This window comes from Pan troglodytes, chromosome 5 (genome assembly GCF_028858775.2).
Source record: "Pan troglodytes isolate AG18354 chromosome 5, NHGRI_mPanTro3-v2.0_pri, whole genome shotgun sequence".
Classification (NCBI taxonomy): Eukaryota; Metazoa; Chordata; class Mammalia; order Primates; family Hominidae; genus Pan; species Pan troglodytes.
In genome coordinates this window covers 119815460-119835297 of record NC_072403.2, presented here as the reverse complement: position 1 = coordinate 119835297, position 19838 = coordinate 119815460, and the positions used below count along the sequence as shown (strand labels likewise).

Sequence of the window (19838 nt, the reverse complement as noted above, 5' to 3'; positions counted from 1 at the left end):
GAGTATGTAACATTAGATGCAGTGATCTTTTGGGTATTAATCTTCCAAGAGATAAAACTTAACTAGATTCTTCAGGACTCTTGATAAGTACATCCCCACACAGCTCTTACATTGAATGAAAGACTGAAATATGAGATTGTCTGTCTTTTGAGGACTCAGTGATGTATAATTTTGTGAACTCATTTTAAACGTGTAAATAAATACAAGCATACTTTGGAGATACTATAGGTTCAGTTCCAGTCTCCTGCAATAAAGCAAATATTGCAATAAAGTGAGTCACAATTTTTTTTGTTTCCTACTGCATATAAAAGTTGTTTATACTACACCATAGTCTATTAAGTGTGCAGTAGCCTTATGTCTTTTTTTTTTTTTTTTTTTTTTTTTGAGACGGAGTCTCGCTCTTTCGCCCAGGCTGGACTGCAGTGGCGCTATCTCGGCTCACTGCAAGCTTTGCCTCCCAGGTTCACGCCATTCTCCTGCCTCAGTCTCCCGAATAGCTGGGACTACAGGTGCCTGCCACCACGCCCGGCTAATTTTTTTTTGTATTTTTAGCAGAGATGGGGTTTCACCATGTTAGCCAGGATGGTCTCGATTTCCTGACGTCGTGATCCGCCCGCCTTGGCCTCCCAAAGTGCTGGGATTACAGGCGTGAGCCACTGTGCCCAGCCAGCCTTATGTCTTAAAAAACAGTGTACATACCTTAATTTAAAAATACTGTATGGCTAAAAAATGCTAGTAATCTGAGCCGTTGACAAATTACATTCTTTTTGCTGGTGGAGGGTCTTGCCTTGATGTTGATGGCTGTTGACTGATCAGGATAGTGGTTACTGAAGGTTGGGCTGGCTGTGACAATTTCTTAAAATAAGACGACAATTAAATTGACTACATCATTTAAATTCTTTTCATGAAAGATTTCTCTAGCATGTGATGCTATTTGATAGTATTTTATGCACAGAACTTCTTTCTTTTCTTTTTCTTTTTTTTTTTGAGATGGAGTCTCGCTCTGTCGCCCAGGCTGGAGTGGAGTGGCGCGATCTTGGCTCACTGCAACTTCCGCCTCCCGGGTTCACGCCATTCTCCTGCCTCAGCCTCCCGAGTAGCTGGGACTACAGGCACCCGCCAACATGCCCGGCTAATTTTTAATATTTTTAGTAGAGACGGGGTTTCACCACGTTAGCCAGGATGGTCTTGATTTCCTGACCTTGTGATCTGCCTGCCTTGGCCTCCCAAAGTGCTGGGATTACAGGTGTGAACCACCATGCTCAGCCAGAACTTCTTTCAAAATTGGAGTCAATCCTCTCACATTCTGCCACTGCTTTATCAACTAAGTTTATGTAATATTCTAAATCCTTTATTGTCATTTCAACAATGTTCACAGCATCTTCATCAGGAATAGGTACCATCTTAAGAAGCTACTTTGCTCAACTATAAGAAGCAACTCATCTGTTCAAGTTCGATCATGAGATTGCAGCAATTCAGTCACATCTTCAGGTTCCACTTGTTTAGTTCTCCTGCTATTTCTAGCACATCTGTAGTGACTTTCTCTACTGAAGTCTTGAACTGCTCCAAGTCATCCGTGAAGGTTGAAATCAACTTCTGGCCGGGCGCGGTAGCTCATGCCTGTAATCCCAGCACTTTGGGAGGCCGAGGCAGGTGGATCACCTGAGGTGAGGAGTTTGAGACCAGCCTGACCAACATGGAGAAAACTCTATCTCTACTAAAAATTCAAACTTAGCCGGGTGTGGTGGGGCATGCCTGTAATCCCAGCTACTTGAGAGGCTGAGGCAGGAGACTCACTTGAACCTGGGAGGCAGAGATTGGGGTGGGCCAAGATTGTGCCATTGCACTCCAGCCTGGGCGACAGAGTGAGACTCTGTCTCAAAAAAAAAAAAAAAAAAAAAAGGGAAATCAGCTTCTACCAAACTCCTCTTGATGTTGACATTTTGGCCTCTTCCTGTGAATCACAAATGTTCTTAATGGCATTTAGAATAGTGAATCCTTTCCAGAAGGTTTTCAATTTACTTTACCCAGATCCATCAGAGGTATCACGGTGTCTGTAGCAGCTATAGCTTTACAAAGTGTATGTCTTCTTTTTATTTTTATTTTTTTTTGAGATGGAGTCTCACTCTGTTGCCCAGGCTGGAGTGCATTGCTGCGATCTTGGCTTACTGCTACCTTTGCCTCCTGGATTCAAGCAATTCTTCTTCCTCAGCCTCCCGAGTAGCTCGGACTACAGGCATGCACCCCCATGCCTGGCAAATTATTGTATTTTTAGTAGAGACAGGGTTTTATGTTGGTCAGGCTAGTCTTGAACTCCTGACCTCAGGTGATCTGCCCACCTCGGCCTCTGAAATTGCTCAGTGCAAGTCTTACTATTTCTTAAATAATAAGACTTAAAAGTCAAAATTACTTTTTGATCTGTGTGCTGCAGAATGAATGTTGTGTTAGCAGGTTTGAAAACATTAATCTGTTTGTACAGCTCCATCAGAGTTCTTGAGTGAACACGTGCGTTGTCAATGAGCAGTAATCTTTTGAAAGGAATCATTTTTTTTTTTTGAGCAGGTCTCAACAGTGGGCCTAAAATATTCAGTAATCCATGCTGTCAACACATGCTGTCATCAAGGATTTGTTGTTCTATTTATAGAGCATGGCAGAATAGATTTAGCGTAGATCTTAAGAGCTCTAGGACTTTTGGAATGGCACACCAGCATTGGCTTCAAGGTAAAGTCGCCAGCAACGTTAGCCCTTACCAAGAAAGTCAGCCTGTCTTTTGAAGCTTTGAAGTCAGGCATTTATTTCTCTCCAGCTGTGAAAGTCCTAAATGGCATATTTTTCCAGTATAAGGCTATTTTGTCTACATTGAAAATTTGTTGTTTAGCCACCTTCATTGTGATCTTAGCTAGATCTTCTGGATAACTTGCTGCAGCTTCCAAATCAGCACTTGCTACTTCACCTTGCACTTCTGTTGTAGAGATGGTTTCTTTTGGAAAATCTTGTGGACCAACATCTGCTAGCTTCTGCAGCTCCCTCACCTCTCTCAGCCTTCCTTAGGGCCTTGCTTTGGATTAGGCTTTGGTTTAAGGGAACATTGTGGGTAGTTTGATCTTCTGTCGAGACCACTGAAACATTCTTCAAATCAGCAACAAGGCTGTTTCACTTTCTTATTATTTGTGTGTTCACTTTTAAGTTCTTTTAAGCGCTGTTGCTCTGAATTCACAACTTGACTGTCTGGCACAAGAGGCCTAGCTTTTGGCTTGTTTTGGCTTTTGACATGCCTTCTTCTAAGCTTAGTCATTTCTAGCTTTTGATTCAGAGTGAGAGACGTGTGAGTCTTTTTTCGTTTGAACATTTAGAGGCCCGCCGAGACCAGCTCGGTCAGGGAGACCCTAACCCAGCGACCCTAGAGGAATTAAAGACACACATACAGAAATAGAGAGGTGTAAAGTGGGAAATTAGGGGTCTCACAGCCTTCAGAGCTGAGCGCCCTGAACAGAGATTTACCCACATATCTATTAACAGCAACCAGTCATTAGCATTATTTCTATAGATACTAAATTAACTAAAAGTATCCCTTATGGGAAATGAAGGGATGGGCCGAATTAAAGGAATAGGTTGGGCTAGTTAACTGCAGCAGGAGCATGTCCTTAAGGTACAAATCGCTCATGCTGTTGTTTGTGGCTTAAGAATGCCTTTAAGCAGTTTTCTGCTCTGGGTGGGCCAGGTGTTCTTGCCCTCATTCCGGTAAACCCACAACCTTTCAGCGCATGTGTTAGGGCCATTATGAACATGTTACAGTGCTGCAGAGATTTCGTTTATGGCCAGTCTTGGGGCCAGTTTATGGCCAGATTTTGGGGGGGCTTGCTCCCAACAGAGGCCATTTTAGGGTTAGTAATTTGCCCAATTTGAATCTTGTGTGTCTCAGGGAATAGGGAGGCATGAGGAGTGGGAGAGAGATGGGGGAATGGCCAGTGAGTGGAGCATTCAAAACACATATGTATTAAGTTCTTTTTCTTCTGCAGGTGCAGTTTGTGTGCCAGCCCCACAATGATAATAGAAATGTCAAAGATCACATATCACTATAACAGATAAAATAATAGTGAAAACATTAGATATATTGTGAGACTTACCAAAATGTGAGAGAGGGACATGAGGTGAGCACATGCTGTTGGAAAAATGGCACTGATAGAATTGCTTGATGCAGGGTTAACACAAATGGCAGAAAAACACGATTATCTGCAAAGTGCAATAAGAAGTTTGCTTGCAATAGCATACTAAGTTATAATAGCAAATTGTGAAAGTGGCATGTAAATGACAGAAGTTTGGGAGATATCACCTTACTTATTTTTGTACTTAGTAGAGGATATTGACTATGTCTCTTCTCTCCCCTTGTTTTGTGGCTTGCTGTTTATCTATGTGAATTACTATATGATTCTGTAATAAAGCAGTGCCATTAGGACTTTTGAAGTGTGTACTACATTTTCTGCGTAGCAGTTGTCCTTGAGGTTACTGTCTTTCAGTTAGTGTCTCCTTCAAGCATTTACTCTCTTTTCACAAGTATTGGTATGCCTTGATTGCTGTCTTCAGGTAATTTAAAAAGACATTTCCAGAGGAAGTCAGGTAGCCAAGACTATTTAATTAGTAGTTTTTATTTTAGTGCTTTGGTGAAATCCCCCCACCCTATCCCCCCAGTCTTTAGGTATTTTAACATTTTCAAGTTTATAATTTTGTTCTCAGATTTCTGGAAATCTGACTATGATGTGTGGTCACTATTCTGAAAAATGCACAAGAATAATATAAGGTGTTTAGTTTTAACTCAGTTATGTGGTTAAACTGTAGAATATTTTATGTGTAAAATGTCTTAAATAGTTGACGTTCTGTAAGACCAATGAAAAAGTGAAGTGATCGTGGGACCTAGAACTTTGAGATTATGTAACTTGCATAAATATAACTATATTAGATAAAGGTGTATATTTTACCAACTATAAGTTCTAAGTGCTTGAGTTGAAGTTCCTATCTCATGAATAACTCTAGCAGCCTTGGAATGCAGTTATATAGGCTTTGATGTGCAAAGTTTTTTAGAACTTGCTTAGGTTATTTGAGATCATTTTTCTCTCCTTAGTTGCCTATTATAATAAACCAGCTGGGTCATTTCATTTTTTTTTTTAATCAGATTTTCACTCTTTCCTTTAGGAGTTATACCATTGAATTCTCTGGTTCATTATCTAGATAGAATTGAGATTTTGCTCTCAGATGTAAAACCTGTCTTTAAAGCTATTGTATAGCAAGTGGGCAGCGTTCTTGTCACCTTAAAGATATGTTAATTTTTATAAAAGCATATGGTTTTTACAGATGAGCATGTAACTTATAATAACTGTGCATAGCCAACTCATGGTCACTTGTTTACAGTTTAGTGAAAGCATTCTCTAGATCAAGATTTATGATCTGGAGTCCCTGAAATTGTATACAAAATTTATGTGTCTTTGTAATGTGCATTTTTCCCAGGGCAAAGGAGTCATAGATTTCCTTAGATTCATAAGAGAATCTATAATCGTCCTCTGTTACCCCAAAAAAGTTAAGGGATATAATCATGTTTAGGAAACTACACTCACTGAATTTTCAAAAATTCTGTTAGCATCATTGATCTTGTTTAAGCTTGTTAAATGTGAATTATACTAAAATTACGCAGCTTTTAAGTACTTTAACTCTTAGAAGTGGTATTATACTGAAATACTAAGTAACAAAAATTCATTTGCTTCTTAAACTGACTTTAAGTTGCTGACTTATTTTATTAGATTGAATGTTCAACATGGTTCCCATCACACAGCAGTTGTAGAAGTCAGTTTAATGAGTGAGTTAATGTAATCGTAACTCATAGGTCTGTGTAGGTTGCAAAATCAGAGTGTCTCTGATGTGAGCTATGCTTTATTTGGCAAAATCTGGGAGTATTGTATAGAGGACAGAGCAGTTTGTTTTGCATAATCACAAAGGCAGAAGGGGACAGAGATGGTTATTTTGGGCAGAAGGATCCAATTAGAAGACAATAGTGAAAGAAACAAGCTAAAACTCTGAGTTGGGTGGACAGTTGTACAGGGAATCTAGGACAAAATTTTTGAGAAACATCCCTCAATTTTGAAAAGAAAATCTTAGCACTATTCCTTATTAACTTGCAACCTGTCTAGTAATGCTTTTTATTGGCTCCTGTATTTTTCTGTGGCCTTTCATCAAATAGTGTAAGTGGAGTTACAATTAAATAAGGATTAAAGACATCAAGGCACCTGTTTGCATAAATGACTAAATTGATAAATTTAAAAATATTTTCAAGTCATCGAAAACTAATGAATGTCCTTTTTGCTATTTTATAAAGGTATTTCTGCATTGCCTATCTCAGATTGGAGTTTTGTTAAATAGAAACTACATTGCCTCTTAAGTTTTGAGAAGTAGAAGTACGGTTAAAATTAGATTTGACCATATGGAAGATCTTTTACCAGTTGGTCTCCAAGAATGTCTTCCTTATTATGTTATTGGTCATTTTTGAGTGTGTGTGTTGGTGGGGTGGTTTCTGCCTTATATTCCTTAACTACATTGTATATTTTTGTAAGGAATTGGGAATTCATTTTAATGCTTTTTAACATCTTCACTGGGAACTGGAATAAAGTTATTCTTGACTCTGTACCTTGAGCCATTGTCAAAGTCAGGGGTTACATTTTAGGTATCTAAAAATTACTCTTTAACTTTCACATTCCCTGGGTTAGGAAGCTGCTGTTTAGGAGAAATTTTCCTAGTTCTTCTGGCAATTGGCTTAGGAGAAAATTATGATCTTAGCACAGTGCAAATTACCTTACCCACAGCAATGGAGTTTTACATGTGGTGGTCATCTGTTTCTTTCAGAATGTGGTGCTATTGTTTTGTGGGGAAGCTACCATTATGAATTAAATTTATGTTTTTAAAAAATGTGTATTTATCATTATTAATGTATAAACATGCTCATTGAAGAAATTTTGGAAAATATATGAGAGTATAAGGGGAAAAAAATCCCCTACAATTCTCCCTGCCTTCTTAGAAAATGTAGTTGCCTTTAAAGTTTGATCTGGTTGAACTGAGAACCATCTGGTTGAACATGAGAACTGGTTAAGCTTGAGAACCATGGGCCAACCAGGAATTAGTATCAAGACGCAATAGTTAGCATTTTCTGTTAATGCAGCATTTCTTGCTCCTCCCTTTCCCTTTCTCCTGATTTCAGAGAAACTTTTCTTGATTCATGGAATCAGTATCTTCTAAGAAATGAGTTGGTTGGCTAATGGAGTTTGTCTATATGAGTACTTGTTTTTCAGATGTGGCTTTCTAATTTTGCAACTTTGTTCTTTTGATGCTAGTTTAACTGATGAAGAGTCCCGGAAAAATTGGGAAGAATTTGGAAATCCAGATGGGCCTCAAGGTGTGGTAAATGATGATTTTAAAATATTGGTGATATGGTATATATTATAAAAATGTTAACCAGATTAAAGGAATAAAATTATTTTCTTACTAAACTTATACTCACATGGAGTTTAACATAGATAAATTGAGCTCTCATTAATTTTTGCTTTATTTTTCTTTCTAAAGACTAGTTTGAAAGATATAATTTAAGTTGATCCGTAGAGAAGAATAATCACTATCATTTCCAATTACTAGTTGATAAAAATTTGGAGGAAAAAATCTTATTTTTCTTTACAGACTTCACATTTTCTTGTGTTCATAGTGTTTATGTAAACTCAGGACATATAAAATAATTTATATTTTCTTGAGAGAAGGAATTTGTACTTACAGGGTTTCTTTTTCCTTGAAAAATTTGAAGTTTCAGATATAAACTATATCCCTGAACTTTTGTGTAATGGGGGCCTACTAATAAGATAATCTTTCTCAAAGTTTGTTTTTGTTTTGTGGGGGAGAGTTCTGGGATATATTATAGATCCCAAATATATTTAATGTATTTATTAAAACTGAAAGTAGAGATTCTTCAGAAACTGGTATTTTTTCTATTTCAGCCACGAGCTTTGGAATTGCCCTGCCAGCTTGGATAGTTGACCAGAAAAATTCAATTCTGGTGAGTGCATTTAAATAAGATACATTATGATGTATTAGACAAAATTTTTGTTATGTACAATCTGTCTTGGTAATACAAGAAGAACTATTACAAAGAAAATACTGGTGTGCCATTCATTCATTCATTCATTCATTTGAGACAGAGTCTTGCTCTATTGCCCAGGCAGGAGAGCAGTGGCGTGATCTCGGCTCACTGCAACCTCCGCCTCCTGGGTTCAAGTGATTCTCCTGCCTCAGCCCCCTCTGAGTAGCTGGGATTACAGGTACCCACCACCATGCCTGGCTAATTTTTGCATTTTTAGTAGAGATGGGGTTTTGCCATGCTGGCCAGGCTGGTCTCGAACTCTCAAACTCCTGACCTCAAGTTATCTGCCTGCCTCAGCCTCCCACCATGTTGGGATTACAAGCATGAGCACTATGCCTAATTTTAATTTACAATAAATTAAATTGTATATATTCCATATGGTATTTCAGGAGGAGGTAGGATATCGGACTTCAATCACTGCAACCCTAAAATGTCAAGAATTATCTTACTCAGGGCTACATTCCTACTTCAACTTTCTTGAAAATAATTGTCTAAAGGCTGTCTTTGAGGCAATAAAAACAAAATCCACATAGTCTGTAATTTGTTTTGAAAATGGCTATTAAGTTATTTTCTGGCAGATTAAAATTGGTTACCTTGAGGGGGTATACAGTTGCTGCATAAGCTTGTTTGTCATGCTTCTGGTTAGTAGGAATAGTCGAGAAGGAATAAGTTACTACCAGATTTAGGATCAAGTAATAGGAGAAAAATCAGTAGGTAAAAATTGCTAGTCAGCATTATGAAGTGACTCCTTGATATTTAGCTAAAGGAACCTTTGGCCAGGGGCTTCTTATCTCATTTGTTGCCAGAGCACTAACTACTGAGAGGTTGTGGATATATAAATACCTGCCTGACTGGAAGAGAAATGTAATTTACAAAACTGTTTTGCTGGTGTTAATCTGTATTGTGTCAGTAAATAAAAAATTAAAAGGTAATTTATTATAGTGGATATGAACATAGGCTCTAGAGCTGAACTACTTGGGTTCAAATCCTGGCTGTGCAGTTTGCTAGCTGTGTCCTAGGACAAGTTATATAACCCATGTGTACTGCAGGTTTTCTACCTACAAAAGGAGGGTAATAATGGTACCTTCCTCTTGGAGTTTGAGAATAAGGATTAAACAAGATAATACATGAGGAATCCTTTTAATAGTGGCTCCCCCATTGTAAGCCTCAAAATAAATTCATGGATGTTGTTTTAATTTACCTGACGAAGGCCATAATTCTTTTTCTCTTCAATTCTAGGTTTTACTTGTATATGGATTGGCATTTATGGTTATCCTTCCAGTTGTTGTGGTAAGTTTTAGCTTTTTAAGTTAATGTTTTTTTTGGAAAGGAGATTGACATGTTTTGGAGTCTCCCTATAACATTTTAAATGTATGTTAGAATATAACCCATTGATCCTTGAATTTAAGAGTCTTGCCACTGAAGCTGAGGTGGGAGGATCGCTTGAGCCTAGGTGTTTGAGGTTGCGGTGAGCCATGACCCCACCTCTGCACTCCAGCCTGGGCCACAGAGTGAGACTCCAACTGAAAAAAAAATTATATAACTATACTTTTAATGGTCTTCTAAATGTGACATTACTTGAGCATGATGTGTATATCCTCCCAATTCAAAAATTACCCACAACTGACCGGGCATGGTGGCTCACTCCTGTAATCCCAGCACATTGGGAGGCTGAGGTGGGCAGATCAATTTAGGGCAGGAGTTTGAGACCAACATGGTGAAACCCTGTCTTTACTAAAAATACAAAATTAGTCGGACATGCTGGTTCGAACCCAGGAGGCAGAGGTTGCAATGAGCCGAGATTGTGCCACTACACTCCAGCCTGGGTGACAGAGCGAGACTCTGTCTCGAAAAAAACAAAAATCACAAAAGTTACAACTGAGTTAACACAGATACATATATACATATGTATACATATGTGTGTATGCATATATGTATGACATACGTATATGTGTACATATGCATGACAGATGTGTATAAATGTATGACACGTGTATATATGTATGACATGTGCATATATGTATGACACGTGTGTGACATGTGTGTGACACGTGTATATGTATGACGTGCATATATGTATATATGACATGCATATATGTATATATATATATGACATGCATATATGTATATATATATTTTAAATACAGGGAAACTGTCCATTTTAATTTTATTTTTGTTATTTATTTATTTATTTATTTTTGAGACAAGGTCTTGCTGTATAGTAAGGTGGTGCAAACATGGCTTTCTGCAGCCTCTACCTCCTGGGTTCAAGCAAATCCTCCCACCTCAGCCTCCCAAGTAGCTAAGACCACAAGTGTGTACCACCATGCCCTGCTAATTTTTTTATTTTTTTGTAGAGATGGGGTCTTGCCACGTTGCCCAGGCTGGTCTTAAACTCCTGGGCTCAAACGATTATCCTGCCTTGGCCTCTCAAAGTACTAGGCTTACAGGTGTGAACCACCATGCCTGGCTGACACAGATATATTTAAAGTTTCAAATGAAAGTCTTCCCGCACTACCACCCTCAACTTCATTTATTTAGGAATCATTGGGAAGTTTGGTGTTTTTTCTTTCAAATCTTTTTCTATGAATTTATGTACACACATTCATTTTAAAAAAAACCTTTAATGAGATTTTACTGTATGTGTGCATTATTCTGTTTTTTTGCTTAATATATTGGGGATGCAACATATAGAAAAGCCTCATTTTTAAAAACAGCTGTATAATACTATAATACGGAGATACCATACAATTTGATTTTTACCATTTGTTACTTTTGTGACTTGTGTCCTTTCTGATCCTGGAATTCCTTTTAGTCACATAGTGAGCCTAATAATTAAGTTGTTTGTTTTGCTTTCTTCAAAGGATTGTTGCAAGAATCCAATCATATTAAGTAATATGAATGAAAGTGTCATGTCACTTGTAAAATTATGCCTACATTTGTTTATCAAGTATTTATTGAAGACATGCTGTGTGTCAAGAACCAGCTTGGTGCTTATAGCAGTGGGTAGTTTTATCCCTTTTTGGTCTTTAAGGTATTTCTATCCAAAATGGTAAATGTTTTGATTATATACATGCAGTGACTTAGTGTTTAGGCTTCAGACAGTATAAATATTTGCTAAAGAAATCACTTGAAATATGCAAGAAAGAGGTGCTTGTTGTAAGACTCAGGTATTTTTATTGTTTTATGAATATTTAGAAGATTTGACCATAAACATATTCTGCCTCAAACTTAACATTTTTCAGGGTTTTGTTTTGCTTTTTTTTTTTTTTGAGACAGAGTCTCCCTCTGTCACCTAGGATGGAGTGCAGTAGTATGATCATGGCTACCGCAGCCCTGACCTCCTGGGCTCTAGCAATCTTCCCACCTCAGCTTCCTGAGCAGCTGGGACTAGAGGCATGTGCCACCATGCCCAGCTAATGTTTGCATTTTTCTTTTTCGTTTGTAGAGACAGGGTCTCACTATGTTGCCCAGGCTGGTCTCAAACTCCTGGGCTCAAGCAGTCCTCTCACCTCAGCCTCCCAAAGTGCTGGGATTACAGGAATGAGCCATCTCGCCCAGCCTATCATAGTTTTTATACTTTCTTTCTTGTTTAATTTTATTTGTGTTTTAGGGCTCTTGGTGGTATCGCTCAATACGCTATAGTGGAGACCAGATTCTAATACGCACAACACAGATTTATACATACTTTGTTTATAAAACCCGAAATATGGATATGAAACGTAAGTAAACTTTAAGTAACTTTGCTATTAATCACATTGTTTTGTGACTTACTTATGTGGGGTTGATATATATTCCTTAACTCTATACTGTTGAGATTCTATTGTACAGTTTTATAAATAGTTAATTTATATAATTAAAGCTAGAGAAAAATGCCAGCACCCTTTATCACATTTCTTAATTTATATTTTCATTATTCACATTTACTCATATATTTCATCAGAAATTTTACCATAATCCTTATGCGTGCAAATTTTGTAATTCTAGCTAACATTTATTATTTGTTGTATGCCAGACACTGCTAGTTACTGTATGTGTCTTGACTCATTTAATTTTTGCTGTGTTCTCGTAAGTGAGTGCTGTTTTACAGTACATCTTATAGATGAGGAAACTGAGGCACCGAAAAGTAACACTCTCAAGGATACACAGTAAGTGATATCCAGGATTGAACCCAGGCAGTCTGGTTCTTGAGCCTTAAACCATTATGTTATACTGTATTAATTGTAGTAAAAATAAAAAGTCTTAGGTGTGTTGAAAGAAAACTAGTGCTAGAGTATTTCATTCCCAGTTCTTATTTAAAAATTTAAGAAAAAAAATACTATTTTCACTTTCTTTGATTATATAAAGCAAACTTTGCAGTTTATCCTTGGGAGATAGAGTGTTACCTTTCAGAATGATGGCGCTGCAAAAATCATAGCTGCTCCTCCATCCCTCTTTAAAAAAAAATAAAATAAAAGAATGTAAGTTTTGAATTGTGTTTCCGGGACCAAAATGGACTTTTCTGCATTTTGGATTTGGCAATTTTACTAATTTTCTTAGTAATGAGAGAGACTTCTCATGGTCATATATGACTGTGTGTGAACAGATTTTACATTTCTGAATGAGTTAATTCTACTTTGCCTTATCGAAAATATTACTCTTCCTAAAGCTGGATTGAAATGTTAATACAGAAACTTACTCCCTTATGAAAATGTTTCATGTTTATAATTTTAAGTGTGCTTTTTGCCTCAATCATTTTGATTTCTGTTTCTTTTCTGAGGGTGGTATCCTTACACAGCTTTGTCAGAGAAGCATTGTTTAGCTGGTGGATTTCTTTACACATTCTAGGTTATTTTAGCTGTTTTAGGAACAGTTATTATTAAGTAAACATTTGAGGGTAGTAATAGTAATAGCTCACACAAGTACTGTGCTTGCTGTGTGTCAGGCACATATGAAGAAGCTGAGATACACAGACATGAAGAATATTGTCTTAGGTCATTTAGCTAGGAAGTGACAAAATACCAAGGTCTGTGCACTTAACTTCTATACTATCCTGCCTTTTGTGAGTACATTACATGGATTTTTTTTTTCTCTGAGGCAAAGTTTCTCTCGTCTCCCAGGCTAGAGTACAATGGCGCAATCTCAGCTCACCACAACGTCTGCCTCCTGGGTGCAAGCAATTCTCCTGCCTCAGCCTCCCGAGTAGCTGGGATTACAGGCGTGCACCACTATGCCTGGCTAATTTTTGTATTTTTAGTAGAGATGGGGTTTCACCATTTTGGCCAGCTTGGTCTCAAACTGGCTGGTCTCAAATTCCTGATCTTGTGATTTGCCTGCCTCAGCCTCCCAAAGTGCTGGGATTACAGGCGTGAGCCACCACCGGCCTGAGGGTTTTAATCATGTGTATTTCCACAAAATCCTCTTGGGTTCCATAATAAAATTTTTTTGGAAAATTATAATGCATATTAGGTTTACAAAAGGCCTTGAGAAGTCATATAGTAAAGAAACCTTTAACTCTTGTTTACATTATTTTCAGCTTTATTTAATCATAGGGCCCCCTTTTTTCACGTGAATTATTAATACCACACAGAATACTGATGTTCTATAGAAAGTTTCTGTGGAACTTTCAGTGATTTTAATGCCTCCAGTTGCTTTGGTGTGCTTTATTTGATCTATACTTCTGTTCAGTTGTGGTGGTTGATACTGTGTACATTTTAAAAAGTGAGATGTTACTTTTTTTATGGAAGAAATAAATACTTGTCAGTGGAGTTCAGATAATTTGTAGCATTGTGCATGTTTAGAAAAGTGCTTCACTTTCAAGTGAATTAAGTATCTCAGGAGGGGGAATTAATGAATGAGCATATTTATTTACCTTCATATTTCTTTTGTTTTGTTAGGTCTTATCATGGTTTTGGCTGGAGCTTCTGAATTTGATCCTCAGTATAATAAAGATGCCACAAGCAGACCAACGGATAATATTCTAATACCACAGGTTAGGCTAATTTCCCAAATCCCCCGATGAGCAGTTAAGTATTAAAGTGAATACTTTTTTTTTAAAAAGCGTGTTTTTGAATAATTATTTTATTTATTCTAGCTAATCAGAGAAATTGGCAGCATTAATTTAAAGAAGAATGAGCCTCCACTTACCTGCCCATATAGCCTGAAGGCCAGAGTTCTTTTATTGTCTCATCTTGCTAGAATGAAAATTCCTGAGACCCTTGAAGAAGGTATTTGTGATTCTGGTATCTACAGAGGTTTAGTGGGATGAAAGCAGCAGATTCAATTAGACTTAATGGTGTGTATTAGTTTGTTCTCGCATTGCTCTAAAGAAATACCTGAGGCTGGGTAATATATAAACAAAAGAGGTTTAATTGGCTCATTGTTCTGATGGCTGTACAGGAAGCATGGCTGGGGAGGCCTCAGGAAACTTTTATTCATGGCAGAAGGCAAAGCCAGAGCAGGCAAAGGCAGAGCAAGCGTCTTCACATGGCCAGAGCAGGAGGAAGAGAGAGATGGGGGAGATGCCACACGTTTTTAAACAACCAGGTCTTGTGAGAACTGTATCTCGAGAACAGCACCAAAGGGAGAACTCCACCCCCCTGATCCAATCACCTCCCACCAGGCCCCACCTCCAGCATTGGGGATTACCATTCAACATGAGATTTGGGTGGGGACACAGACCCAAACCATAGCATGGTGGTGCAGTGTGTTTTGTTGCTGTTCTTTTTTGGCCAAATAATTGCTCAAGGACTTTTTAAAAAAAGAAATGTATATGCTACATAATTACTTAACAAATGGTTTGAAGATCTAAGTAAGTCAGACGTTTTGGCAAGTGTTAAAATTTAGTGCTTCAAGGTGAGAGAATGCTCTGTATAAGAAATGTTTAGTTAATTGCAGATCATACAAAAGTTCCTAATAATTTTTTTAAAGGACTTTGTAAGTTTTTGGAGGGAGCAAAATGGATTTCACAACAACCAACACCTTTCACCTCACCATCTACAAGCTTCCTCCGACAGTGGTTACCAATAATGTCTGTTTTATAGTTATTTAAAGCTTCATAAGTACTTGAAGCCATGTATTCTGCTTAAAAGAAAAGTAGTTGATTGAGACAACAGTGTTTCCAGGGATGTCATTAATTATCTCTTTTTCACTGACATTATTTCAATTAAAGTTTTAAAAGACAGTTACTACCTCTAGGAAATAAATGTTCTTTTTGAATGATATCCTACCATCCCCCACCTCCTTTAAGGCAGTAATGCAGTTAAATGCTTCTAAAAACAAGGCCATGTGACGCTTAGTAATTGGTGATAGGACAGGATGCTTATGGTGGAATGAAGGAGCACTATTTAGGCAGTATCATTGGAGTTGCTTTGAAATACTGAATTAACTAGTAATTCTGTTGCTAATGTTCTGTACAGATACATAAGCATCTCCATTTTTACTTACCTGTAAGAAGCAGGAAACAAATCATTGTTGAGTATCAAATCCATAGGTTAATGTGGTCTTAATAGTTAACTATTATATGCAGTATAAATGAAAGAGCCTTTCTCTTTCTGTAAGTTGCCCTCTTCTTCTCTTCTACGTCTCTTATCTCTCCCCCTGTATTTAGTTGACATATTTATTTTGACATATTTAGTTGATCTGCCTGCCTCAGCCTCCCAAAGTGCTGGGATTATAGGCGTGAGCCACCATGCCCAGCTGGGAGTTGGTTTATTAAGCCTAACATTATGATATGAAAAATTTGTCTTTGAAACGTCTAATCTGGGCTAGGGTTTTATGGCTGATTTTTGACATAGTGATACTGAGGAGAAACTCTTCCATTCAATCTGTAAAATTCTGAGATCATGTGAAATATTTGTGGCATAACTTTAATATTAGTTTTGGGCCACAGTGATAAAGATGCTTTAACTGTAAAATTAAAATGATCTGTTTCAGGTTTTTTATTGTTTTGCAGATCAGCAATTCATGCTAAAAAAGTGTCCTGCCCTACTTCAAGAAATGGTTAATGTAATCTGCCAACTAATAGTAATGGCCCGGAACCGTGAAGGTGAGGAGGAAATATAGTTAATTATGTTATACTTTTTCTTGCAAGCATATGCAGATTATACTTCATATTTTAGGATTTATGGGTACTCAGACTTCTGTCTGCCAGTTCAGTGAGCTTCTTCAATTTTACTCATGTCTTTTCATATTTCTTTCCTATATTTTCTATTATTTAAAGTCTATATCACAGCTCACTGTGGGTTTTTTTTGTTCTTTTTTTTTGAGATGGAGTCTTGCTTTGTCACCCAGGCTGGAGTGCAGTGACAAAATCTTGGCTCTCTGCAACCTCTGCCTCCTGGGTTCAAGCGATTCTCCTGCCTCAGCCTCCTGAGTAGCTGGGATTACAGGCGCGTACCACCACACCTGGCTAATTTTTGTATTTTTGGTAGAGACAGGGTTTTACCATGTTGGCCAGGATGGTCTCCATCTCCTGACCTCGTGATCCACCTGCCTCAGCCTCCCAAAGCGCTGGTCACTGTGTTTTTGATTTTAATTCTTGTTTTTTTTTTTTGGAGACAGAGTCTCACTCTGTCGCCTAGGCTGGAGTGCAGTGGCGCGATCTTGGCTCACTGCAACCTCGGCCTCCCAGGGTCAAGTGATTCTCCTGCCTCAGCCTCCTGAGTAGCTGGCATTACAGGCGCATGCCACCACGCCCGGCTAATTTTTGTATTTTTAGTAGAGACGGGGTTTCATCAGGTTGGTCAGGCTGGTCTCAAACTCCTGACCTTGTGATCCACCTGCCTCAGCCTCCCAAAGTGCTGTGATTACAGGCGTGATAATTTAATTATTTTATTGTTCAATTGTTTGCAAAGATTTAAAATTTCTCTTTCTTTGAATAATTTTTGAGTTAGGTCATTATTTTTTCTAACAGTGAATTTGAAATCTTTAACTGATATAAAAGTGATTCATATGCCATGTAATTTTTATTAATTAATTATAGACAGCATCTACCAGGGCTGGAGTCCAGTAGGGTAATCATAGCTCACTGCAGCCTCAAACTCCTGGGCTCAAGCAGTCCTTCTACCTTAGCTCTCCGAGTAGCTGGAACTACAGGTGCATACCACAGCACAGAGCTAACTTTACATTTTGTGTAGAGGTGGGATCTCACTTTGTTGCCCAGACTGGTCTGGTTTCCAACTCCTGGCTTTAAGCAATCCTCCCACTTCAGCTTCCCAAAGCCCTGGGATTACAGTCATGAGCCACATGCCTACAGGCACCTAGCCATTTTTTTTTTTTGGTATGGAAGGAAAAGAATGAGGGGATTTGTGGTCAGTAATGGAAAGGAATGCCCTTAAAAAAGGATAGTGGTTATGGTTTGTTGTTACGGGTGATGTTGGTTCTTGTCATGGTGTCATATGTTGGTGATACTGATAATGTCTGATAATTTACTATTATTTGAGGTGAGGCAAATAATTTTTCTTTTAAATCAATGGTTGTTGCTGGAAAATGTTCATTAGATCGAGTTTGTATATTTTTAGTTTTTTCTCTGGTAACTTTTAAAGGAAAATCTTATTATGATCCTCAAATTTGAGGTGTTATGGATTCAGTGTGAATTTTGTTTTTGTGATGAATTGTATACTCCTGAACATGTAAAAAGTCCAGCCCTGTTTCTTTTTTTCCTGTTCTTTCTAAGAAAGGGAGTTTCGTGCTCCAACTTTGGCATCCCTAGAAAACTGCATGAAGCTTTCTCAGATGGCCGTTCAGGGACTTCAGCAATTTAAGTCTCCCCTTCTGCAGCTCCCTCATATTGAAGAGGACAATCTTAGACGGGTTTCTAATCATAAGAAGGTAATTCTTTGCTACTTTAAAGTCAGTTTTCAGCAGTTTGTCCTGTCACTTAAAGGTAACATGAATAAAAGTTTTCTGGAAATGGTTACTATGCATTTTTTAGATTTAGAATGTCTTAAATACTCTAAAACTTTCTCTCAGGTGGTTCTGTTAACATTTTCTTGACTAGGTAGCTGTGTTTTATAGTATTTTACTACTGTAAGTAGTTTTACTATTTTGGGGGTTGGTGCATTTAAAAAGTCAACAGTTAGTTCCTTATATTATGTTACCAAAAATAAATGTACTGTCTACTTTACAGTCATTTTATTCTTGGCTTAAGGTTGGGCAATTGTTTACTGGTTAAGCATGAACAACAAAAACATTTAATAAATCAAATAAAGACAGTTCTTATTTAGAATATATAATCTATAGTATAAACATGATAATGAATCTTAAGATATAACAAAAATTTGTGTAAATGAAAAACTTGAGGAAATATAAGAAACTGAAGTTACAATTCTAGTAGGAGATTTTAAACATTATTTTGTATATGATAGATAAAGCTAGCGGAGAATAGACATTGGATTTGATAGTATATTAATGTAGAATTAATAAATGCATGTTGGAAATTTGTATCAGAGTTCTCTGTCCTTTTAAGTACTCATGTTCCCCTTATAAATTTGATTGTATGTTAAGTCATAATTAAAAACTTCAGAATCTAAAAGCAGAGATTTTACATGCCTCATGATCTAATCTGTGTCTTTGAAAGTGAAAAATAACTAGCACCAAACACCTGGAAAATTAAAGAACACGCTCCTAAGTAACCATTTTGCCAAGATGGATATTACTGTAGTAACAGCTATATTTTAAGAATAACAAAAATGAGAATATTGCGTAGTAAAACTTTGAAGGTGCGTCTTTATTGAGGTTTATTTTTACTTTTATTAGGTAAAAGTAAACGTTTATTATTAAAGGTTTGTTAATATTAAACCTATTAATTGCTAATTAAAGGTTTTTGTTATTAAAATTGAAAATAAACTGAGGACATCAATTGACAAAGTTCTTGGTTGAGTCAAGATTCTTATTTTTTCCCTCCAACTTTATTTTTTCTAATTTAAAAAAATAAGCCTGTATTAACTTTATAATTTAAAAATTCTTAATTTAAATTTTCTTGGAGAAAAAGGTCATGAAATGCCATATCGTTATTTTGTGCTTTGAAATGCACATTAATCAACACTCTTCTAAAAGTTGCTGGATTTTGTTGTGGTTAACATGTAAGTAATTTTCTTTTTATGAAAAGCTTTGTGAGTTAGGGAATTATGTATTTTCTTTCTTTTTTTTTATTCAGTATAAAATTAAAACTATCCAGGATTTGGTGAGTTTAAAAGAATCAGATCGTCACACTCTACTGCACTTCCTTGAAGATGAAAAATATGAAGAGGTTATGGCTGTCCTTGGGAGTTTTCCATATGTGACCATGGATATAAAATCACAGGGTAAGTGGGAGGTTTCTCTGTTGAACATTGCTTCCCTTTTGATAGATTGGTTCTCATTTATTTGACTCAGGATTCTCAAAACACTGTACTTAATAACGTAACTTGTTATTAGACTTTGCAGAACTGTAGTTTACCTGTCAGATTTACTATGTTGGAAAATGATTTATACCTAATAGTTTGAGAACACTGATAGAGTCCTACTTTTATTATCCTCATAATGGGATGAAGTCTGAGCACTCTGTTCTGTAGTTCAACTTTTAGCAATTTCTCAACTTTCCAAAGAATGATGAAGACTTCCAGGCATAATAAAAGAATGAGATATTTGAAGTATATTATTAGTATGAAAGAAATAGCTGCCTAGTTCTAAAATTAAAATTTTAAAACCC

General features: G+C 37.0%; 1 protein-coding gene across 3 annotated transcripts in view; it reads left to right on the top strand.

Annotated features, from left to right (window-relative positions):
• SEC63 (SEC63 homolog, protein translocation regulator) overlaps window positions 1–19838 on the top strand; it is an 84212-nt gene that overhangs the window by 33953 nt on the left and 30421 nt on the right. For all 3 annotated transcript variants that reach the window (XM_063813338.1, XM_001148185.7, XM_063813339.1), the window contains 9 exons: window positions 7374–7435; window positions 8025–8083; window positions 9407–9457; window positions 11781–11889; window positions 14044–14138; window positions 14241–14373; window positions 16101–16193; window positions 17823–17977; window positions 19305–19452. In XM_063813338.1, the coding sequence (XP_063669408.1) occupies window positions 7374–7435; window positions 8025–8083; window positions 9407–9457; window positions 11781–11889; window positions 14044–14138; window positions 14241–14373; window positions 16101–16193; window positions 17823–17977; window positions 19305–19452 (905 nt within the window). The remainder of the gene's footprint in view (window positions 1–7373; window positions 7436–8024; window positions 8084–9406; window positions 9458–11780; window positions 11890–14043; window positions 14139–14240; window positions 14374–16100; window positions 16194–17822; window positions 17978–19304; window positions 19453–19838) is intronic.